Source organism: Oncorhynchus mykiss, chromosome 12, assembly GCF_057628025.1.
Source record: "Oncorhynchus mykiss isolate SJ-2025 chromosome 12, ASM5762802v1, whole genome shotgun sequence".
Lineage (NCBI taxonomy): Eukaryota > Metazoa > Chordata > Actinopteri > Salmoniformes > Salmonidae > Oncorhynchus > Oncorhynchus mykiss.
The window spans coordinates 32,077,186-32,103,191 of record NC_143033.1 but is presented as its reverse complement, the minus strand read 5'-3'; the positions used below and the strand labels follow the sequence as shown (position 1 = coordinate 32,103,191).

Genomic DNA, 26,006 nt, shown 5'->3' with positions numbered 1-26,006 from the left:
TCCCAATGCATCACCAGGGGCATATTACCTGCCCTCCAGGACACCAACAGCACCCAATGTCACACGAAGGCCAACAAGATCATCAAAGACATCAACCACCCGAGCCACGCCTGTTCACCCCGCTGTCATCCAGAAGGCGAGGTCAGTACAGGTGCATCACAGCTGGCACCGAGAGACTGAAAAACAGCTTCTATCTCAAGGCCATCAGACTGTTAAATAGCCACCACTAGTCGGCTTCTCCCCAGTTATGCAAACCTGCACCTTAAGAGGCTGCTGCCCTATATACATAGACTTGGAATCACTGGCCACTTAAATAATGGAACACTAGTCACTTTAATAATGTTTCTATAATGTTTACATATTGTTTTACTCAGTACATATGTATAAACAGTATTCTATTCTACTGTATTTTAGTCAATGCCACTCCGACATTGCTCAATCTAATATTTACTTTTAGATTTGTGTGTATTGTTGTGAATTATTAGATACTACTGCACTGTTGGAGCTAGGAACACAAGCATTTCGCTAAACCCACAATAACATCTGCTAAGTATGTGTACGTGACCAATATAATTTGATTTGATTTGATTGGATGAAGATAGAACCTTTACAGGTTCTAGAACCTGTTCTAGATAGAACCTCTAACACGTATTCATTCTCTCAAGAAGCTGAAATAAATTAATCATATTCATATTTCTCCACTGTGTTCTGAATCAAAATGTATATTTGGTGTATCATTTTACTGCAAGAAATCCTTAATTCTGCGGGAGTTAATATTATATTAGGAGAGATTAGTAGAGTTATGTGAGACGTTATAGACCTACAATCAGTGTACAGATTTCTGTTAACCTAATATTCCATTTAACCCATCTGAACAGTAGGCTACAGTTCCCTTAACGTGCCATATTTGATGTACCCTTGTTGTGACTCTTAAATGTATATAGCACCTCACAATACTCACACATAACATAGCAAACACTAGTATCATCCTCTTTTACCACTTCACAAAATCTTTCCCAAACATTACTGTTCTGGCCCTTCCTACTCTTTATTTTCAACACTCCATTTCACAGCTTTCCTCTTACTGAATTCAACGACATTTCCCTTTTTGCCTCAGTGGATCAAAATTAACATTTTCTGCCCAAATTCCCAAAAACATTTGGCTATTGGTGTGTATTTGGTGAGCATACAGTTAGTGTGTAAGCCTATGCTTCAGGACCTAATGGTAGATACAAATAAATAATGATGTAGCCTAATATTGCCTATAAATAGAAATTGGACAAGAATAATACATATCTGGATTTTGAATGCATTGTTTTCTATTTATTCAACCCGTCCACCCCCCACCAGCCCTTCATCCACGCAATATATATGATATAATTAATGGACTATGTTATAAATGCTCATAAAAGCTTAGTAAATGTGTAGATTTTCCTGTTTCAGAAATATATTGTTCAAAACAAGCTGTTCAGTTACTTGCAGTGCTCCCCTCAGTGACGGCCATCAATAGCAGTTCCATCGCCATGTGAGACGTTATAGACTTACAAACAGTGTACAGATAGGCCATGCGAACATTGATTGGAATGTTTTGCCAGCTATTTGGTGTGAGGGGAAACAGCTCCAATGAAATCGCAGGATTTCATAGCATAAATTATAACAGCACAAAGTAACTGGACCGTCAAATGTGTGTCCGTTCAGTCAGAACTTCTGGGTCTCCTCTAGTCTCCCTCCAAATGAGTCTCTCGCACCAGACGGCTTACTTACGCACGTGAGACTAGATCTGCTCTATCAGGTACAGATGGTGCTAAAGCAAAAAGCTAATTCTAATTAATTTAGAAATAAATAATCATAACAGTCATGGGAGCCTGGGACCTGATAAACAACTATAACTATATCAAACAACAGTCGAAGGACAAAGGGATACACTAGCTAGAATTGTTTCTCCCCATGCTGTTCATCAGGTTCTACTCTAGGTGACAGGGCGACATTTTGTGTGGACTAAAAAAAGCATAAAACAGGGTGTATCACAAAGCACGATCAAATTAATTAGCCAGTACAGTAATTTTGAGATACATTAAGAAAGAGTTTGGTCAAATATTTGGTCAAATTAACCAGTTATCTATTTCTAATAAGCTTTCTAGCTAGTTAGCTCCCATGCTAATTTCAAGTATTTTTAAACAAATATCTGACTAAGTTATTTCAGAATGAAAGTTAACTGGCTAGCGCATCATGCTTTGTGACATTATGTTAGCTAGCTATCCCCAGTTAGCTAAATAATGTGTTTTCACTTATTGCATCTGCATGCTTGTTGCATTCTCCCTGGTGCATTTGTTCATTTGTGACATGAGCTAGCTGCTCGTTCTAAATAGTATAATCTAATCTGTTCAAAACAGTGGCAGCATGTGCAGCATTGGTCACAGATCGCTTTATGTATCTTCTCAACGAAATTACCAATAGTTCAAAAACTTGGCATCATATTTCTGTCATGCTGCTTTGTTGACAACTCCAACCACCTTGCGCCCCTGATATTGAGTCAATCAGTGGCCGGCACTGCCTGGCAGTGATTGTAATGGCGGTACATGACAGCAATTTGACAAAACCATGAGGCTCTTCAACTTTTTTTAACAATGTACAATACACATAAATGTTGTATAGACGTCCTTTATCTTTTTCCTGTAAAAGCACATGGATGTGTGTGAAACATATAAGCATGGGATTTTGTCATGTATGCGAAAACGTGCTTCTTGAATTTAATCTAACATTAGTAGCTAGTAGCCTAGTCAAGGTTGCATCATGCAATATTGGCACACTTCAATTGTGACAGACCAAGTGGAACAAAAGTAAACCTTGAATTTGAAGGTTTAAAATATCCCTCTGGTGGCCATGTTGACCTATTTTAAGAAATTGTTGGTAGATATAAAGTCTAAGAGCTTTGATATGCTGATGCGGAATTTGTTACAGAAAATATTCATTACCAGCTGGTCAAGTTATTATAGGGCTAAATGTGCCAGGTTATCTAATGGGAACAGCTTACATGTAGAGTTGTATCACTACCTCAACAATATTATTTGGCTGATGTGCATTTTGTGACTGAGAAAAAGTTTCAACTTAAATGTCAACTTTTTCTAATGTTCGCAAGTATGCACCCTGTGTTTCTGAGATCACAATGTGCAGAACAAGTGAAGGTGCTTCTTTTTCTGCTGCCATAGCGAATACCACTGCATTTCTAACAGCATGGGAACAAAACAAGCAAAACACCGAATTACAATGGCGGGGGAAGGCATTCGCATCTACTGATAGCCTCACAGTATCAACAGACTCCAAAATCCAATTACCTTATTCATACATGGAGCAATGACCTTTAGCTGTAACATTCAAATGGTCAACTCCAATATAACTCTTCCAATAAAAAGTTGCCATAAGAAAAAGTTTTCCCCCAAAAGCTTATCTTAAACTGTGGCTATATTTTCCATGGGATCTGTTTTGAGTCCTACATAAGTAATCTGAACTACAACTCCCAAGGAGAACGGAGATCAGATACAGAGGTCCGGCATCAAAGACGGTGACACGATTTAAACGGGAAGTTCTCAGTCATCGCAGCACAGAATGCCAATCTATCTTCCCAGTGCTTGCTATATCTCCGTGCCTCATCTTTCATCCTTCTCTCTCCCCACCCTGCTGTTTTAGGCATTCCCTCCATCTCCCTTTCTCTCTCTCCCTCTCTCTCTTTTCGCGTTTCCATGTACCCCACCCTATCCCTCCCTCCCCCCCTATCCCTCCCTCCCCCCCTATCCCTCCCTCCCCCCCTTCTTTCTCTTACATGCTGATGAGGCAGCTGTGAGGAAGCAGTGTAATAAAAAGAAGAGCTAATGAAAGGTTGTGAGGGGTCAGCATGCTCACATACCTTCACCAGACAAGGGAATGATAGGTTGACCATTCTAAGGGGACAAACTGTTTCACTTTTTGACTATCCAACGTTTAAAAGGTTGCAAGTAAGGGCGCAGGGTCATAACCCCTGGGTTTAGATTCCGAGTGCCCTGTGGTTCAGAGGGGAAGGGGGGGGGGTCAAAGGTTTGGTCTCCATCCTGTGTTCGGATGGGTGAACAAAGGCTGCGGTGTAAATTAACATTTAATCCTCCTTGTTTTATCTCAGTCTCAGGCTCCAGACTCACCAACAACAGTACAAACCATTTGGGACGTCAACATTTGATATGATGAATTTTTTATTCTAATTAAATATTGCAATCATGTACAGTAGACAGTTCATGGCCATAATGCGAGTACCAATATACTGAAATATTTCCAAATCACAAGGAATATTTCATTGAATTTTAAGTAGCAAGGGAATAGTAAGAGAAAGAATGAAAGCTATCTTGGTTTAGCACTTCAATAGAGATGTAGTGATCCCAAAGACATTAGTAGAGAGCTTAGTTGATTCTTACTACAGCGGCCCAAATAATTAAGCAATATTAAAATTTCATCCACTTAACATCCAACAAAAATCTCACCTGACAGCAAAAATTATTGTTATTTTTCCTGTGAAGTGATTGATATGAACAGATGTTTTTGATTTTAAACAAAACTACTTCTTACAGTAACACAAGCGTCAATGTGTTTTGCAAGTCACAAGACGTGAGTTACATCAGTCATAGTGAGTGGAGTATTGAAAACAGTATGACATTAACCCCATTACTTCCTGGGTTTTCTTGTGTATATGAGAACTGTGACAGTTCATGCAGAGCTCTACTGAAAAACAGTAGGAGTAACACTGCCATCTTGAGGAAAACAGTGGTGTCTGTCCCAAATGCAGTGTGGGTAACTACTTAGAACTCCCAGTAGAGGGCCCAGCAATGCAAACTATCCAGTCCAATATTATATGATGATACTAACAACAGCATGAAATCCATTTTAAATGTAAAGTTATTTTAATAAATCATATGTATAAGATGTCACATGAACAGTACAAACACACAAGAGAAGTCTGTAAGAAAAGCCACTTGGGTTTAAATCAACAGACTTGATATACAGTTGAATTAATGTCATAATTCATAGAATTTGTGAATTCATATCTTCTGGTCAGCTGGTTGGATCTCAACTGGAGAGAATAAGTGGAGAAAGCAGTAGAGACATGATATATCTGTGTGTTTCCAGTAGTAGAGTAGCCTCCTCCTCTTCCTCCATCTCCTCCACCACCTCAGGATCAGGAGATTGTATTCTAGCAACCCGGATCAAGTTATACACCCTGTGCCAGGGATCAGTCTGACTGAAACAATGGCAGATAACTGCGGACAAGCAGCACACCGTCAGTCTGCAATGTGACGTTGCAGTAATGGATGGGTTTTAACGACTATCCTACAATATTAACTGCAATCCTGAACTGTATTCTAGGCCAGAAAACATAGCCAATTTTGGGTTTATAACTTGGATTTTGCAGTTACTGTTATCTGAACAATGGATGGGTGTATTTATTATATATTTATCCCATTGATCAGGTTCCCGTCTACAAATATCTGGGCATCTGGATTGACAAAGACTTATGGTTTAAAAACATAAGCTAGTTAAAAAGCTAAGATTTAAAGTGGGCTTATTTTTTTTAAACAGATCTTGCCTCTCCTTTAATTGCAGGAAGTAGATTGTACAGTCGACTTTCCTGACAGTTCTTGATTATGGTGACTCAATATACCAGATTGCAGCAGCCACTACTCTTAAACCTTTGGATACTGTCTACCATAGTGCCATTCGTTTTATCACTGGTGGCAGTTTTAATACTCACCACTGCATCCTGTATCAAAAGGTTGGCTGGAAGTCCCGTAGATCAATTCATTACTCCCTTTTTGTTTACAAAGCCCTACTACACAAGCTCCCAACTTACCTAACTTTGTTGCTAACGTATAAAAGAATGAGCTACCAAACCATTTCACAGGGTTGGTTAACTCTTCAGATTCCTCGGGTCTCCAAGGAATTAGGTAAATCCGTTTTTAGTTTATACACTCTACATTTTGGAATCCCTTTCAAAATTCATTACATTTGGTTTCCCTGGTGCCACAAGAGAATTTTTAAACACCGATGATAAGTTCAACGAGGTGTGCAATTGTTTTGATTGATTGATTTAATAACTTGTTTATGATGGCTGTGATGTTAGTGATGTTCTAATGTAAATGACTTGTTATTGTATCTTGTTATATATATTTATTTTCTTTTCTTTATGATCTAAGGGCACAATTGAAAATGAGACCCTGGTCTCAACTGGGCTTTGCTGAGTAAATAAAAGTTTCTACATTTACGATGTACATGACATGGAAAACAAATTGCACCTATTCTATTCAAAACTATTTTTAAACCATTAACGTTATACTATGTTATGTGATAGACAGGATATCGTACAGTATATTGCCATGCAGAGAACAAGGCTGCTGCTATGCGTGTTGGAGTGAGAGTGATGACAAAGAAGTTTGAGTCTTGCTCCAGCAGACTAATCTAAATCCCCCCCCCCCCCCCAGTAGGAGCCGAGCGTGAAGGCCAGAACACACAGATAGACATGCAATGCTCAGCTGGAGTCACACACACACACACACACACACACACACACACACACAAAGCTCTAATGAATTTACATGCAAGCCAAGCGATACGCCTATCCCTCTGAACCCTGACAAATGCATGCCTCATACATAACTGGAGAAAAGGTGACATAAGGTGTTTATAACAACTTCATAACTTGCTACATGACACGTGACGTTAGCCCATTGAGTTAAAGCCTAGGCATCAGCTCTGGGAGCTATGACAAGTCTTCAGGTCTGAAGCGACATATCACACACATAATGTGGTATCAGTGCTGACAAAAGCAAGACGTGTTGTTCTAAATCAGGGATACGCAATCCTAGCGGCGCCTCTCGTGACAGCGAAGAGAAAAAACTATGTTTTAAAGTTAATTTCTTGCAATTCTGCCAATTTTGCCATGGCGTGCAAAGAAAATGGTGTGGTTGTTTTTAATGCACGTTTGTTGCAATTCTACATAATTTTACTATGGGGCGGAGAGATGATTTTGCAGTTTTATAACTCATTTCATGCAATTCTACTAATTTTGCCATGGTGTGGAGAGAATTTTTTTTTTAGTTTTACTGCCAATTTCCTGCAATTCAACACATTTTGCCATGGGGGGAGGTAAATGTTTGCAGGGTGAATGGGTAAGATTTAAGTGCCTTTGAACAGGGTATGGTAGTAGGTGCTAGGCACACAAGTTTGATTGTGTCAAGAACTTCAACGCTGCTGGGGTCTTCACGCTCAACAGTTTCCCGTGTGTATCAAGAATGGTCCACCACCCAAAGGACATCCAATAAACTTGACACAACCGTGGGAAACATGGGCCAGCATCCCTGTGGAATGCTTTCGGCACCTTGTAGTCCATTCCCAGATGAATTGAGGCTGTTCTGAGGGCAAAAGGGGGTGCAATTCAATATCAGGAAGGTGTTCCTAAGGTTTTATCAACTGTGTATTTTGCAGTAAAATTACAGACCAAATGTTAATTATGTCTTGGGAACAGGAGTGGATTTCTTTATTTCTTTCATCTTGAGAAAATGAGAATGCGTGTGGTGTAGCCCCCAAAAATTATAGATTGTTCATGATGCATTAATTCTATTGATTTATGACATAATTTTGATGAGCAAGGCTTTATTTAGTATTCTAGAGCATCAAGGAACGACAGAAGAGACGCTGCATGTGTCTAATTATTAACAAGTTTATTAACAAATAGTCTACTTAATGTTGAAAATTATATGCAGAAAAATAACTAGACGCACCTTGTCAAAAGATCTTTCCACCATCCCTGGACAAATTAGGAATAATCTGGATGCTGTATTATTATTTATCCTTTGTCTTTCATCCAGATGTTGACACTGGTTTTTATCTGGCTATGATAGGGTCTCTGCAACAGAATTAGGTCATGTCTGAGAGAGTTAGAATTATCAGGAATCAAGGTAAGACCCAAGTGCAGACTGTGTGAAGTAACAATGTTTATTGTAACCACAGGGGCAGGCAAACAACAGGTCAAGGCAGGCAGGGGTTGATAATCCAGAGCAGAGGCCAAGGTACAAGACGGCAGGCAGGCTCAGGGTCAGGTCAGGCAGAGTTTGGAAATCCACAGGTTTAGCAAAGGTACAGGACGGCAGGCAGGCTCAGGGTCAGAAACAGACAGTGGTCAGGCGGGCGGGTACAGGGTCAGGACAGGCAAGGGACAAAAACCAGGAGGATTAGAAAAAGAGAGATGAGGGAAAACGAGCTGAGACAAAATGCTGGTAGGCTTGAACAAACAAGACGAACTGGCAACCGACAGACAGAAAACACAGGTATATATACACAGGGGATAATTGGGAAGATGAGCAACACCTGGGGAGGGGGGGACCAGCACAAGGACAGGTGAAACAGATCAGGGAGTGACAAGAACAGGGATGGGCAACTGGCGGCCAGAGGGCTGCATGGGTTCTCAACTTACTGTTGACAGTTCCAATAATAGAATACACAAGGTGCAATTTCAACATTTGGTATTGCATCAGCAGTCACACAATTAGCCCATGTCAGCAAAAAAAATGTATTAGTAAGTTACTCTAGCAGCCAGCTATCTGAACTTGTAGTAGGGATGGTCAAATTACCGACCGCGGTGGGGCCCATTGATCATCAGTGCCCAGACTTCAGTTCCTATTCCAACTTTTACTGTTTCCATCTGAACTTCAACGGTGATAGGCATACAATGCGAAACTGAGTCTGTGCAGAACGCAAAAAACAACAGAAAATGGGATAAGATGTTTACATGCCACAGTACCAGTCTTAGATCAGCATATCCCAGGCTTCTTATTTAGGTTCCTCAACACCAGACTAGAGCTCATTCGGGTTATTGCAAACGGAATATGATGTTTATACACATCAACTAAATAAATGATACTTGAGTACCCCGAATAATAACGGGATATTGGTGTGCATGTAAACATGGTCAATGACTTGAGGCAGATCTGGATGAGAGAATAGGAGGGATGCAGACCAGAAATTCAACACACATGTGCCCACCATATGAGAAATATGCTGAAGTAGTGAGTGATGGAGCAGAACTACAGTTAGAGGACAAGGAGAGGAAGGACTACACAGGGGATAAACACTGAGCCTCACATCTATAATAATACTAATGTTATTTTTCTGAGGCCAACCCTCTCTGGGACCTCTGCTTAGAGCAAATGAGCAATATAGCCTGGTGATTGAAAACAGATATGAGTCCTTGGAATGGAGAAATAATATCACTGTATTTTAAACAATTGTATTTAGAGATAGATGGGATTTGTGTAATAAAGATATAGACAATATGGTTGTTTTTCTGAGTTTCTGCTGCTCTGGTCAATGGTCCTGCGAATCCCCTCTGAAACAAATACTACTTCAGGACAGAGGCTGAGCCAATGAAGTTTCTTGAATAGCATTTGTGGATAGAAAATAGGTACATTTTTAAATGTAACCTTTATTTAACTAAGCAAGTCAGTTAACAACAAATTCTTATTTACAATGACAGCCTATCCCGGATGACGCTGGGCCAATTGTGCGCCGCCCTATGGGACTCCCATTCACGGCCGGATGTGATACAGCCTGGATTCGAACCAGGGAGTTGTTGTGACGCCTCTTGCACTGAGCTGCAAGTGCCTTAGACCGCTGCGCTACTTGGGAGCCCTACTTTGGCAATATGTCCATAACACATTTATTACACATCTATAAGCATTTCATGAACATGTCCCAAACACATTATTAAAGTTTAATTAAATATAGCCATAGTGTATATGTGGTGCATTCATGTTATTCATTCAGAGTTCATATTTAGCTATCTTAATAGATGCAATATTAAGATGACAGCGTAGTGTCATCATTATGGCTGTTCTCAAAAGTGTGCTTCTGCCATACCATTGTTAGTTAGTAAATATGCCAAAAAGCCTAAGAAAAATTTGAAAGTTAGAAAAATGATTCTTATACTGTATATAGCCTGTACAGGCCTGTGACTTACATTGTAATTCTTCTCACTGAGGTCAACGGGGCATGAAGATCCCACAGGGTTGTACAGATTAAATGGTGTAATTGAGGGTTGTACAATAACTCTTTCGTAACTCATTAATGGCCCTCCTCCACATCACAAATTAGGTTGGTCATACTGGTCTGTAACGCCAACGTGGTCTAAAGGCAATTCGTATAATTCCTCTACGTAAATCTGTGACACTACATTTAGTATAATATGTTACGTTATGTTACATTATGAATGGAATAGCAGCCATGCAATATCATACGAATAAGAGGATATATAGTATCATACCAACTGCTCGGGCCCCCTGACCGCAAGGCACTACAGAGGGCAGTGCTTACGGCCCAGTACATCACCGGGGCCAAGCTTCCTGCCATCCAGGACCTCTATACCAGGCGGTGTCAGAGGAAGGCCTGAAATTGTCAAAGATCCCAGCCACCCAAGTCATAGACTGTTCTCTCTGCTGCTGCATGGCAAGCAGTACCGGAGCGCCAAATCTAGGTCCAAGAGGCTCCTAAATAGCTTCTACCCCAAGCCATAAGACTCCTGAACAGCTAATCAAATGGCTACCCAGAATATTTGCATTGCCCCCTCCTCCTCTGGAATGCTGCTGCTGCTCTCTGTTATTATCTATGCATTGTCACTTTAATAACTACCTACACGCACATATTACCTAAATTACCTTGACACCGGTACCCCCTGTACATAGCCCCATTATTGTTATTTACTGCTGCTCTTTAATAATTTATTCTTATCTTACTTTTTTGGGGGTATATTCTTAAGAACAACATCTTAGTTTTCAATGACAGCCTAGGAACAGTGGGTTAACTGCCTTGTTCAGGAGCAGAAAGACAGCTTTTTGTCAACTTGGGGATTCAATCTTACATCCTTTTGGTTACTAGTCCAACACTCTAACCACTAGGCTACCCTGCCACCCTGTAAATCTACACACAATTATGGGGTATTGTGTAAGGATGTATAAGGATGTATAGTATGTATAGGATGTAACGTAACAAAGTGTGGAAAAAGTAAATTAGTCTGAATTTTTTCCGAATGCACCGTAGATATAGGCAAAGAGGCACACAAGACACTACCATGCTTTTGAACTCAGCAAAGCTAAAATATTCATTTTAATTACACAATTAGACAGTCAATTTACCCTATTCACATCCCGGATGACCCCACAAAATCGATTAGCAAAAAAATGAAAAAAGCATAACTTGTACATTTGTAAAATACCTTAAAAGGAGAAAAATCTGATGTTTTTTTTGCCTGTTTGGGTTTACTGGGTGAATTAAATTGACTTGGCGCTCCATACAACAGATCACAAGGTTATGTAGAGAGGAACATGTCCTATTCATGAATTAGGCCAAAGTAATCGGACAAGCGTCAACATTTAATCCCCTATGCTCACTGTGTATAGTGTCAATACAGCTACTTCATTAGTTGTCACATACACTACACACTTCAGGGCATGACTTTTACATCAGGTTTGACTGTAACCCAAGGTCGGATTTAAGGAGGGGAAAGGGGATACTTAGTCAGTTGCACAACTGGATGCATTCAACTGAAATGTGTCTACCACATTAAACCCAACCCCTCAATCAGAGGTGAGGGGGTCTGCCTTAATCAACATACACATCATCAGCACCCAGGGAGCAGTTGTGGTTGGGGGTTAACTGCCTTTCTCAATGGCAGAATGGCAGATCTTTCCACCTTGCTTGGGGATTCAACCAGCGACCTTTCTGTTACTGTCCCAACGCTCTTAACCGCTTTGCTATTTGGTAACTGAGAAACTGGGTTTTATATGGGCATTTATAACAGACTTTAGGGGTTTCTGATACTAACCAACCCCAAATATGCAGAAGAAAATGGTAATACTGGAAAGATCATGCCATTCCAATCACTCAACACAGACTTGACTGAGCACAGAACTCATGGACTGTGTGTATACAGGAAGCCCAATTCTGATATTTTTTCCACTTAAGGCCTTTGCAGTCTGTATGATTTTAGACGTCTTATACTACGATTTTGCCATTCCAGACAAGTGTCCAAATCATGGGCAAATTCTTAGGTCGTAAATGATTGTAGGACATCTTGGCTCATTCAGTGTGACAGGGTCTAGGTCTGCGGATTAAGTACCGCCATGTGCGGTTGTAGGCTCAGACAAAGTTCTGGCAGTGTCCGTGCATTACGGCTAGTGTTACGAGCCAATCCCGATGACTGACCAATAGGAACACGGCCAGCACTGAGTATGCACACAATAATACGACTATTTTGAATAGTCAGATTTACATAATTGTTAGATTTAAACATTTACATTGTCACGGTTTTCTGTATGTGAAGGAGAGTCGGACCAAAATGCAGCGTGTCGATTGCGATTCATGTTTAATGAAAAAAACACACTAAACACAAACACTACAAAACAATAAACGTAACGAAAACCGAAACAGCCTATACTTGTGTAAACTAACGCATAGACAGGAACAAGGACACTAAGGACAATCACCCACAAAACCCAACACCAAACAGGCTACCTAAATATGGTTCCCAATCAGAGACAATGACGAACACCTGCCTCTGATTGAGAACCATATCAGGCCAAACATAGAACTAGACAAACTAGACATGAAACATAGAATGCCCACTCAGCTCACACCCTGACCAACCAAAACATAGAAATATAGAAAGTAAACTATGGTCAGGGTGTGACATACATGCTGTGCAAGAAGAACGATTTCCCATCTTGTTCATATGACACATCTAATATCAGGCTACCTGATGGGATTTTGATAAATGCACAAAATTGCTAATCAAAGTAAATGTTCTACCACAATTACCATTTTATTTTGTGGAAGCCTATTTGATTTTGAGTTCCGACAAGTTTGTATGTGAAAACTATTTCTAAGATGCATACTTTAAGTTTTTCCCAACTTGCGCTGCAGGTGCTGGCACAAATACACCCGCTGCAGTTGACATAGCCTACGTTGGCTAATGTAGCTTCGCAAGCCAATCGCAGAGAATTGAAGGAAATCGTACAATCTGGCCAGGTTGATATCGATATTTTAATTTGGTAACATTGCACAGTGTGACATGTAATAATCATACATCTGAATCCGACATAATCCGAGTCTGCAAAGGCCTTAATTGGTCTTTTGACCAATCAGAGCAGCTCAAAAAAATATCTGATGTAAAAAGATCTGATGTGATTGGTCAAAACACCATTAGTGGAAAAATGTATCTGCCTTTGTAAACGCAGCCATGTTGACTCATCTATCCGATCTGACCTCAGCAATCCTTGACCCACAACAGAGATCACATGGTCAAGGAGCAGCACTTAAACCCACTCTTGGGTCAAGAAGGACTGTGGTTGGATGGCTTGTAAGCCCCTTTAGATCTCTTTCTAATGGGGGTCATACTGTAATGTGTGCCCCTCCACATCAGAAAGGATCTATGTGGTCACATGTGGACAATTACATTTTTAGAGCTGATCAGATGCAAAGTTTGGTAACAGAATTACAGTTTTGTGCTGTCATTCGGTTACCAAACTTTGCTTTGGCACTGTTCAAGTAAATGTGTTTTTGTAAAATGTTCTGTTAAATGGTTAACGGTAGTCTTTGTGCATAGAGTTGTATGGTTTGTTTAACTGTGTAATCATTGTCTCAGCATCAATCGGTTACTGTGGAATTTCCAATGGGCATAGCTTTGAACAGGAAACTAGGGTGCATCGTTCTGTTCCTTTATTTAATGAGTCCTTGAGAACAGATTTCAGTCTCCTGGCCTGACCTGGCGAGCCGCATCTCCCCTAATTGAAAGAGTCCAGCACATAACCAAATAACACATCTAGAACTTGCTACCAGACAGTGGACCTTTCTAGCATTACCGCATACTTTTGACAACCAATGTAACACAGTAACGAGTCATGAAACTTGGCAAATCTTGAATTTTGACCTTGGAATAAATCAATAATACCCTATGGAATGATCAATAAACCCCAGCATTCAGTGTGTTTACAGTATTGTATCCTTCCAGTCCCTGATCATGTTGCTCTCTTTCGTCTGGTCTAGGAAGGCTCGACAGAGAGCCTGTATGAGCCTTCCCTCAACAAACACCCAGTCATCCATGAAACCAGTAGTAGACACAGTAGCCCATCTTTGAGGGACAGTGCCAAGTGGAGAGGCTCAGATCCATGTATACCCACGGTGAGTTCAACCAGATGTTCAACAAACTATCAATACACTAACTAACTATTGTAACCCAAACCCTAGGCAAGTTGTTGCATATCAATACAATTGAAAGTTTGAGAAAAAAAAGACCACCTATAGTTGACTTTCCAAATAAAGTGGGACCTAAAGTAGTATATCATACCTCAAATCAGGCCAATAGCTTCCAACACACTGACGTTATAGTCTCCAACAACAACAAACCAGTCAGACACTGCTCGTAACCTGTGACTGCAGTCTGCTGCTAAAGCTTCAGGTCACTGGATGGGTGCCTGAAGACCAACCTTTCTGTGTTAGCCTATGTGAACCTCTAGGTTCATCAGGGTATTCTGAAATGATTTCAGCAGACCTACTTGTGTAACACATTACGTGTGCCAAATCAATGCAAAGTTAAAAATCATTAAAAATCCTACAATGTGATTTTCGGGATTTTTTTTCTCTCATTTTGTCTGTCATAGTTGAAGTGTACCTATGATGCAAATTACAGGCCTCTCTCATGTTTTTAAGTGGGAGAACTTGCACAATTGGTGGCTGACTAAATACTTTTTTGCCCCACTGTATGATGCACCGGATAGATAGAACACCACCCTAAGACGGTATATTTGTAAACCACAGCTGGTGCATGAAATCTAAGGAAGACTCAAGATTGTGCTCGCTTGAAGTAGAGTATCTCATGATAAGCTGTAGACCACACTATTTGCCAAGAGATTACTTTTTTTTTCGTGGCTGTTTATTTACCACCACAGACAGTTGCTGGCACTAAGACCGCACTCAGTCAGCTGTATAAGGAAATAAGCAAACAGGAAACAGCTCACCAAGAGGTGGCACTCTTAGTGGCCGGAGACTTTAATGCAGGGAAACTTAAATCAGATTTACCTAATTTCTATCAGCATGTTAAATGTGCAACCAGAGGGGAAAAAAAATCTAGATCACCTTTACTCCACACACAGAGGCGCGTACAAATCTCTCCCTCGATTTGGCAAATTTGACCATAATTCTATCCTCCTGATTCCTGCTTACAAGCAACAATTAAAGCAGGAAGCACCAGTGACTTGGTCTATAAAACTGGTCAGATGAAGCAGATGCTAAACTACAGGACTTTTGCTATCACAGACTGGAATATGTTCTGGGATTCTTCCGATGGTATTGAGGAGTACACCAGATCAGTCACTGGCTTTATCAATAAGTGTATCAAGGACGTCATCCATACAGTGACTGTACATGCATACCCCAACCAGAAGTCATGGATTACAGGCAACATTCACACTGAGCTAAAGGGTAGAGCTGCCGCTTTCAAGGTGTGGGACTCTAACCCGGAAGCTTACAAGAAATCCCTCTATGCCCTGCGACGAATCAAACAGGCAAAGTGTCAATACATGGCCAAGATTGAATCATACTACACCGGCTCCGACGCTCGTCGGATGTTTTTTATTTATTTATTTATCCGTTATTTTACCAGGTAAGTTGACTGAGAACACGTTCACATTTGCAGCAACGACCTGGGGAATAGTTACAGGGGAGAGGAGGGGGATGAATGAGCCAATTGTAAACTGGGGATTATTAGGTGACCGTGATGGTTTGAGGGTCAGATTGGGAATTTAGCCAGGACACCGGGGTTAACACCCCTACTCTTACGATAAGTGCCATGGGATATTTAATGACCTCAGAGAGTCAGGACACCCGTTTAACGTCCCATCCGAGAGACGGCACCCTACACAGGGCAGTGTCCCCAATCACTGCCCTGGGGAATTGGGATATTTTGTTTTTTAGACCAGTGGAAAGAGTGCCTCCTACTGGCCCTCCAACACCACTTCCAGCAGCATCTGGTCTCCCATCCAAGGACTGACCAGGACCAACCCTGCTTAGCTTCAGAAGTAAGCCAGCAGTGGTACGCAGGGTGGTATGTGGCAGGGCTTGCAAACTATTACAGACTACAAAGGGAAGCACAGCCAGGAGCTGCCCAGTGACACGAGCCTACCAGACGAGCTAAATCACTTCTATGCTCGCTTCGAGGCAAGCAACACGTAGGCATGCATGAGAGCATCAGCTGTTCCGGACGACTGTGTGATCACGCTCTCAGTAGCCAACGTGAGTAAGAACTTTAAACAGGTCAACATACACAAGGCTGCGGGGCCAGACGGATTACCAGGACGTGTGCTCCGGGCATGTGCTGACCAACTGGCAGGTGTCTTCACTGACATTTTCAACATGTCCCTGATTGAGTCTGTAATACCAACATGCTTCAAGCAGACCACCACAGTCAATGTGCCCAAGAACACAAAGGCAACCTGCCTAAATGACTACAGACCCGTAGCACTCACGTTCGTAGCCATGAATAGCTTTGAAAGGCTGGTAATGGCTCACATCAACACCATTATCCCAGAAACACTAGACCCACTCCAATTTGCATACCGCCCAAACAGATCCACAGATGACGCAATCTCTATTGCACTACACATGGCCCTTTCCCACTTGGACAAAAGGAACATCTATGTGAGAATGCTGTTCATTGACTACAGCTCAGCGTTCAACACCATAGTACCCTCAAAGCTCATCACCAAGCTAAGGATCCTGGGACTAAACACCTCCCCCTGCAACTGGATCCCTGACTTCCTGACAGGCTGCCCCTAGGTGGGGAGGGTAGGTAGCAACACATCTGTAACGCTGATCCTCAACACTGGAGCTCCCCATGGGTGCGTGCTCAGTCCCCTCCTGTACTCCCTGTTCACCCACGACTGCATGGCCAGGCACGACTCCAACACCATCATTAAGTTTGCTGACGACAAAACAGTGATAGGCCTGATCACCAACAACAACGTGACAGCCTATAGGGAGGAGGTCAGAGACCTGGTCGGGTGGTGCCAGAATAACAACCTATCCCTCAATGTAACCAAGACTAAGGAGATGATTGTGGACTACAGAAAAAGGAGCTCCGAGCACGTCCCCATTCTCATCGACGGGGATATAGTGGAGCAGGTTGAGAGCTTCAAATTCCTTGGTGTCCACATCAACAACAAACTAGATTGGTCCAAACACAACAAGACAGTCGTGAACAGGGCACGACAAAGCCTATTCCCCCTTAGGAAACTAAAAAGATTTGGCATGGGTCCTGAGATCCTCAAAAGGTTCTACAGCCTCAACATCGAGAGCATCCTGACCGGTTGCATCACTGCCTGGTACGGCAATTGCTCTCCGACCGCAAGGCACTTCAGAGGGTAGTGCGTACGGCCCAGTACATCACTGGGGCAAAGCTGCCTGCCGTCCAGGACCTCTACACCAAGCGGTGTCAGATGAAGGCCCTAAAAATGTTCAAAGACCCCAGCCACCCCAGTCAGACTGTTCTCTCTACTACTGCATGGCAAGCGGTACCGGAGTGCCAAGTCTAGGACAAAAAGGCTTCTCAACAGTTTTTACCCCCAAGCCATAAGACTCCTAAACAGGTTACCCAGACTATTTGCATTGTGTTCCTCCCCAGCCCCTCTATTACACTGCTGCTACTCTCTGTTTATCTTATATGCTTAGTCACTTTAACAATACATTCATGTACATACTACCTAAATTGGCCCGACCAACCAGTGCTCCTGCACATTGGCTAACCAGGCTATCTGCATTGTGTACCACCACCCGCCAACCCCTCTTTTTACGCTTCTGCTACTCTCTGTTCATCATATTTTCACAGTCACTTTAACGATACCTACATGTACATACTACCTCAATAAGCCTGACTAACAGGTGTATGTATATAGCCTTGCTACTCTTTTTTTTCAAATGTCTTTCTACTGTTTTATTTCTTTACTTTACACACACACACACACACACACACACACACACACACACACCTTTTTTTGGCACCATTGGTTAGAGCCTGTAAGTAAGCATTTCACTGTAAGGTTGTATTTGGCGCACGTGACAAACTTTGATTTGGAATTAGCCCGAATAACATATTCTGTTATTGGGTGTAAAAAACAAACTGAGGCTGAGACAGATGGCAGTTTCATTTGGATTCTTGACCATGTGTGGTAGTTTCAGTAGGTAACCCTACACCTGCACACAGTGGCAACCTGTCATTTTAAATATTTAACTAGGCAAGTCAGTTACAAACAAATTCTTATTTACATTGATGGCCTAGGAACAGTGGGTTAACTGCCTTGTTCAGGGGCAGAACGACAGATTTGTACCTTGTCAGCTCAGGGATTCGAGCTTGCAACCTTTCAGTTACTAGCCCAATGCTCTAACCATTACGCTACCCTGCCATTAGGCTACCCTACCCTGCCGCACCATTCAGGGCAGGTGGTGCAGTGCCCCACCTGTTTTGACCCCACCTGTTTAAAAAATACAATTAAAAAGTAGGATGTAATTCTGGCATTAATTCATGTCACATATCAGTTGAGCAAACAATGTAAAACAATATTTCAGTTGATAAAGTACCATACAAACTTGGTCTCCTTTGAGTAAGGCAGCTCCAAAATGCAGCTGTTTCAGCCTAGCTCAGTGCTTTCTGTGGCGGAGGGGCTGCCAGCGAAAGCACATAGAGTAGGCGTTGTTAATCATGTTAATTGGCTCAGGGTTCTGTCACTCGTGGACATTGTGTCACTGCAGAATTTATGGGAGAGCAAGGCTGAACATTATGGATATACTGACAAGATACATGTCTCTCTGCCCAAACAATGGGAGTCATTGATTTACAGAAGAAGTGCTCATCCAAGAAGACTCAAAGTCATCAAAATGAAGTCAAATCACGTTATGTCTCCCTTAGCTTTAATTGGACTGATCATGTCAACATTATACTTTCAAAATCTTAGCAAGCAAGCAAACAGTCATCATCATTAGTCACATTGACAATGTACTGGCAAATCCTTTTCAATCCTTGCCGTATGAAGAGAAATTAAAGATAACATTTCTTGGTGCTCATTGGACATAAACATTACATACCAAGTCAGAAATCACAAATTCTACATTAAGTTGTTGGAAGGAAGCAGTGACTAACTGCGAGCGTCGCAGAGCAATCACTATTATGCTTCCCCTGCCTGCGATTCGATGGAGAGGGTGTGGTTCAAGTCTGGGTTTAAGGATTTAAAACAACTGTCTGAAATGTTCTCAAAACATAAGAATTGTGCATAACATCTAGACAACGCTGTTAAACTCAGATTACTGGGGAAATCAAACGCTGTGGCAGAGCTAGACACCCCATCAGAAAGTATTCACACCCCTTAACTTTTTCCACATTTTGTTATGTTACAGCCTGGCCTACACACAACATCCCATAATGTCAAAGTGGAATTATGTTTTTTGAAATATTTACAAATTAAAAATGAAAAGCTGAAATGTCTCGAGTCTTTGTTATGGCAAGCCTAATTATGTTAAATTGTAAAAATGTGCATAACAAGTCACATAATAAGTTGCATGGACATGGTTTTTGAATGACTGTCTCATCTCTGTACAGCACGCATAAAATTATCGGAAAGGTCCCTCAGTCGAGCAGTGAATTTCACACATGGATTCAACCACAAAGACTAGGGAGGTTTTCCAATGCCTCACAAAGAAGGACACCTATTGGTAGATCAGTTTTTTAAAAAGCAGACACTGAATATCTATTTGAGGATGATGAAGTTATTAATTGCACTTTGGATGGTGTATCAATACACGCAGTCACTACAATGATACAGGCGTCCTTCCTAACTCAGTTGCTGGAGAGGAAGAAAACCACTCAGGGATTTCACCATGAGGCCAATGGTGACTTTAAAACACTTACAGAGTTTCATGGCTGTGATAGGATAAATCGGAGGATGCAGTTACTCCACAGTACCTACCTAAATTACAGGGTGAAATGAAGGAAGCCTGTACAGACTACAAATATTCCAAAACACGCATCATGTTTGCAACAAGGGACTAAAGAAACACTGCAAAAAAATGTGGTAAAGCAATTCACATTTTGTCCTGAATACAAAGTGCTATGTTTGGAGCCAATCCAACACAACACATTACTGAGTGCCACTCTCCATATTTTCAAGAATAGTGGTGGCTGCATCATGTAATGGGTATACTTGTAATCATTAAGGAATGTCGATTTTTTATAGGATAAAAAAAGCACAGGCAAAATCCTATCAGAAAATCTGGTTCAATCTGCTTTCTACCAGACACTGGGAGATGAATTCACCTTTCAATAGGACAATAACCTAAAACACAAGGCCAAATCTACACTGATGTTGCTTACGAAGAAGACAGTGAATGTCTTCTTTAAGTTTTGACTTAAATCTGCTTGAAAATCTATGACAAGACCTAAAAATGTTTGTCTAGCAATGATAAACAAAGAATTTGAGCAAATGTTACACAATCCAAGCATGTAAAGCTCTTAGAGACTTACCCAGAAAGAGGGGTGTGAATACGAGATATTTCTGTATTAAATTTTCAATACATTTGCAAACATTTCAAAAAACTTGTTTTCACTTTGTCATTATGGGGTATTGTGTGTAGATGGTGAGAAAAAACAACAATTGAATCCATTTTGAATTCAGGCTGTAACACAACACAATGTGGAATAAGTCAAGGGGTATGAATACATTCTGAAGGCACTGTAGATGAGCCATCGACCTTAACAACCAACAAACGGAGGAGAATATGTACATGCTTGCCAGAATTTTAACATGCATTCAATTGTGTGGCTGAACGAATAGGCCTACAATTTAGCAATTAACACTGCCTTGATAGAATGTACAGATGAGGACGTGCAAGTAGAAATACTGGTGGGCACAAGCAGAAAAACAAAAATAAATATGGGGATGCGGTAGGTAGTTGGATGGGCTATTTACAAGTTGACTGTGTACAGCTGCAGCGATCGGTAAGCTGCTCTGACAGCTGACGCTTAAAGTTAGTGAGGGAGATATAAGTCTCCAACTTCAGTGATTTTTGCAATTCATTCCAGTCATTGGCAGCAGAGAACTGGAAAGAAAGGTGGCCAAAGGAGGTGCTGGCTTTGGGGATGACCAGTGAAATATACCTGCTGGAGCGTGTGCTACGGGTGGGTGTTGCTATGGTGACCAGTGAGCTGAGATAAGGTGGAGCTTTACCTAGCAAAGACTTGTAGATGACCTGGAGCCAGTGGGTTTGGTGACGAATATGTAGTGAGGGCCAGCCAACGAGAGCATACAGGTCGCAGTGGTGGGTAGTATATAGGGCTTTGGTGACAAAACGGATGGCACTGTGATAGACTGCATCCAATTTGCTGAGCAGAGTTTTGGTGGCTATTTTGCAAATGACATCGCCGAAGTCAAGGATCGGTAGGATAGTCAGTTTTACGAGGGTATGTTTGTCAGCATGAGTGAAGGATGCTTTGTTGCGAAATAGGAAGCTGATTCTAGATTTAATTTTGGATTGGAGATGCTTAATATTAGTCTGGAAGGAAAGTTTAAAGTCTAGCCAGACACCTAGGTATTTATAGTTGTCCACATATTCTAAGTCAGAACCGCCCAGAGAGTGATGCTAGTCGGGCGGGCGGGGGCAGGCAGCGATCGGTTGAAGAGCATGCATTTAGTTTTACTTGCATTTAAGAGCAGTTGGAGGCCACGGAAGGAGTGTTGTATGGCATTGAAGCTCATTTGGAGTTTGGAGGTTTGTTCACCCTCTGAATGGCACATATACACAATCCATGTTTCAATTGTCTCAATGCTTAAAAATGATTCTTTAACCTGTCTCCTCCCCTTCATCTCTCTCTCTCTGACTTTCTCGCTCTCTCGTGTGTGTGTGTGTGTGTGTATGTGTGTGTGTGTGTGTGTGTGTGTGTGTGTGGTGACTTAAAGACGAGTAAAGTTAAGGTCTCAACATCTTGATTAATTTATTTTAACTAACATCTATATACATTTCTGTTGCTGTTGTTAGGTGCTTAACAAACAGATTTAAAAACTCAAATGGTCAACTAGAAAAATCTCAAACTAAGTTTATTCACCCACTGGGTCAAACAGCTGCAAAGACATGGCAGATTACACAAGCACATATATTTATAACCTTCTAATTGGCGGGGTCAACTCCTTACACATTTAGAAAACCAATACATCTCTTTTGCTAGACATGAATTTAATTGGTTATTCTCACTGTTTCTAAAACCATTGTGGAAGTGTGTGTGAGATAGGACTTGGGTAGGAAAGTCGTTGTGGTGGGCCTCTCTGGCCCCCCTCCCAGATCTGTTGATTTGACCTTGAGATGCATTCCTCACTCCTCCCTAAAGTAGTTCCGCAGTTGGCCTGCCTGATCAGAGACTAACAATTTCCTTTTGCCTCCCTCCTCAGAAACATGGAACAGAATAGTCTTACTCTTTCTCTCTAACTCTTCAGTCTTACTCTGTGACTTTCCATATTCCTAGTTCCCATCTACCCTTCATTGACATTGACCCCAACATATAGATTCCTTATACATGTGAAGTAATTAATGAGTTCTAGTATGGCAACATGAATCAGTACATTTCAAGCTAGAATCTAACACTGTCCATTTTGAAAGTTCAGAAAACATTGGCCTATCTCGTCGCAGCACATTTGCTTGCACTTGCTTACACTGAGAGCTAAGTATTAATGATAAGAAAAACAAACATTATGAATTTACTGTACATAAATGTAATCATCAAAAAGAAAGGAGGACCAAGGCGCTCTTCATATAATTAATTAAAATGCCTTTATTAGTATGGCAAACTAAGTTTTTTTTAAACCGACGCGTTTCGGCTGCAAGGCCTTCGTCAGGGAGTACACAAAAAAAGGAATACAATGTCCTCTTTTGAACAGCTTTTCCAATTAGCCCTAATTGGAAGAGGGAGTGGTTACAAAATTGATTGGATACACCTAGTAAGCAATACTATACACATTAAAAGGTGAAATACTGTAGCTATGTTGTCATAAATATACAACTTCAAGCTAGAAGTATCAGAACACTAAAAGGTAGTTCTAACCTTAAATATGCTTGGGAGAAGTGTCAAGAATAAGAAAGCAATATATTCCATAGTACACTAGAACACAGCAAAACATGAACAACAACAGTCTAAACATAGCTGAAGGCAATTGAGCAAAATGTCCACTAAATAACAGCAAATGGACTTATCACAACCCTACAGGAAGGGTGAGAAATCCATATCTTAATTTAAACCAGGGTATTTAAATGTCCTTTGCCCCCACATATTAAACTAATGAATTTAATACAAAGATTGACCTATTTCGTTTCTACAGGAATCTACATCGGAAGGCCTGGTACAAGCAAAACATCTCTCCAACTACAGACGCCAGTGTCTCAGGTCAGGCAGTTTCTGTTCCCTCAAAAACACCTTTTAAGCCCAAGTCCGCTTTTTGTTCCTTCGTCCAGAATGCCACACCAAGAAAGTGAATTTTGATGTGGAGAATCTGTTTAAGGGTAAAATTGACTCCAACCAAACACAACGTAATCTTTCTAAGACAGAACGGGATGCAGTTGAATCATTGTCCAAAAATGAACAGATTGTGGTTAAAAAAGCAGACAAAGGTGGTGCTGCAGGAGTGACCAGAGGCCTCATGCTCATGGAAACTGATGGTGTTTCCAGTGGCATGTCCAGGACATGTTGTATAGGGTGGCCAAGGTGAGTCACAGACCCAGTTTAGGGGGGCAATAACATTTTAAACCTTAATCGATGCAAGTGGGTTTATTTTAAATAATGATGATGGTTCAACGCATTAAATGCTTCAGCATTGTCTACTCCAAAGTCCAGCATCCAAACAGTGCACTGTTCACACGCCATTTGAATGGAAAGGGACATCTCTTAAAAACACCATCATTGTAAAAACATTCAGCCTCCAAAGTGTGTGCCAAGGGAAAATAAACTTCTATTGTATGTAACTGAATGCCTTGATGCTTTTATATAGCAAGCCACGGCCACGTGACTCACTATCTGTAGGAGCAAAAAATTATTGTGAACGGGTGTATATTTTGTATTCATTTAACAATGATTTAACTCAGTGAGGTAATAGAGCTGAAACTGCAATATACAGGATTCGTGGAATTCACCCCTTCCTGTGTTCACCAGTCTCTTGGCCACTTCCTCATCAGTAGTTTTACTGGTTACAGTGAGTTGCATTTAACTTGGTGCGTTGTCAAAAAGTGTCATGTAGGCAACAGTTTGTGACATTGATTGAATTGTCTTTCAACTTTCATAAAATGATTTTACCATACAACAACAATCCAGCAGTCTGATCAATGAGGCTTTCTTGGTGCACTGAAGATGTTTCAGTTTATGCAGCTTGTTGACGAAACTTTACACCTTCCACCTGAAAGTACAACACATTCTTGCCTTTGATTACAGATAAACAGACTGTGTAGATATAGTCACATCCTTCCTGACTTAGAGGAAATGTACCTGCTCTGCACAACTGTTGCGGGGGAGTAGGTTGTTGATATGATGATTGGTCAAATAGGCTACAGCACAGTTGATATGATGATTGGTCAAATAGGCTACAGCACAGTTGATATGATGATTGGTCGAATAGGCTACAGCACAGTTGTTTTTGATCCAAAATAAGAAGTATCCAGCGGTAATTCAGATTCAGCACAATGCTTCACAGGAACCCGTCAAACGTCTCAAACAAAGACCCAAAGAGCAAGACAAAACCGAAGGTGAGATCTTTTAAATGTCAGGTTTTTGGGGGGTACAATTTTCTTTTCGATTTGCTACTATCCAATGTAATAACAAAAAACAATATTTATACGTCTAACTCGTTGGGCATTTTGCTTGACATTTTTAAACTGCGTGTATTACAATAAATTGAAATGCTCGAAGGCATATTTTTCCAAACATTTGGCCGTATTATGCACATCAAATCAAACTTAATTTATCACATGCGCCGAATACAACAAGTGTAGACCTTACCGTGAAATTGTTAATAAGAAAATATTTACCAAATAAACGAAAGTAAAAAATTATCAAAAGTAACACAATAACACAACAATAACGAGGCTATATACATGGGGAACCGGTACCGAGTCACTGTGCGGGGGTACAGGTTAGTTGAGGTAATTTGTACATGTAGGTAGGGATGAAGTGACTTTGCATAGATGGTAAACAGCGAGTAGCAGGGGGGGGGGGGGGGTCAATGTAATAGTCCGGTGGCCGTTTGATTAATTGTTCAGCAGTCTTATGGCTTGGGGTTAGAAGCTCTTAAGGAGCCTTTTGTTCCTAGACTTGGTGCTCTGCTACCGCTTGCCGTGAGGTAGCAGAGAAAACAGTCTATGACTTGGGTGACTGGAGTCTCTGACAATTTTATGGGCTTTCCTCTGACACTGCCTATTATATAGGTCCTGGATTGCAGGAAGCTTGGCCCCAGTGATGTACTAGGCAGGATATTAAAGAGGAAGATTCACTCAAAATATTTGAGTTCATTATAAAAGCAATACTAGCATTTGCTGCTCTTGCTATTTGACCATTATTTCTATTAGACATCATTAGCTTTCCCCAGTAGGTGACGGTGACTGCAGCCGGCCAAGGTTCACGGTTCAGTAATGGTCAGATGGTCAGTGTTGGGCCACAAGCCAGGGTTTAATGTAACAGATGTTGGGCGAGAGCCTCAGAATTTATCTAATGGGCCGCCAGTGAACAACGGACCATTGCTTTTCACACTCTCTCCATTTTAATGACGCTTTTGCCGATTATCTTTCAATTAGATTATCTTCAATTAGATGACAGGTTTTAGGGAGATCAGGAGGACTAGAATGTGCTAGAACAGTGGTTCTCCCCA

General features: G+C 41.2%; 1 protein-coding gene across 1 annotated transcript in view; it reads left to right on the top strand.

Moving 5' to 3' along the window:
* Window positions 1–24,613: 24,613 nt before the first annotated feature.
* LOC110537443 (SAM domain-containing protein SAMSN-1) overlaps window positions 24,614–26,006 on the top strand; it is a 25,946-nt gene continuing 24,553 nt past the window's right edge. Inside the window, exon 1 of the mRNA XM_021623496.3 lies at window positions 24,614–24,888. Coding sequence (XP_021479171.3) covers window positions 24,826–24,888 — 63 coding nt within the window. The 5' untranslated portion in view covers window positions 24,614–24,825. The remainder of the gene's footprint in view (window positions 24,889–26,006) is intronic.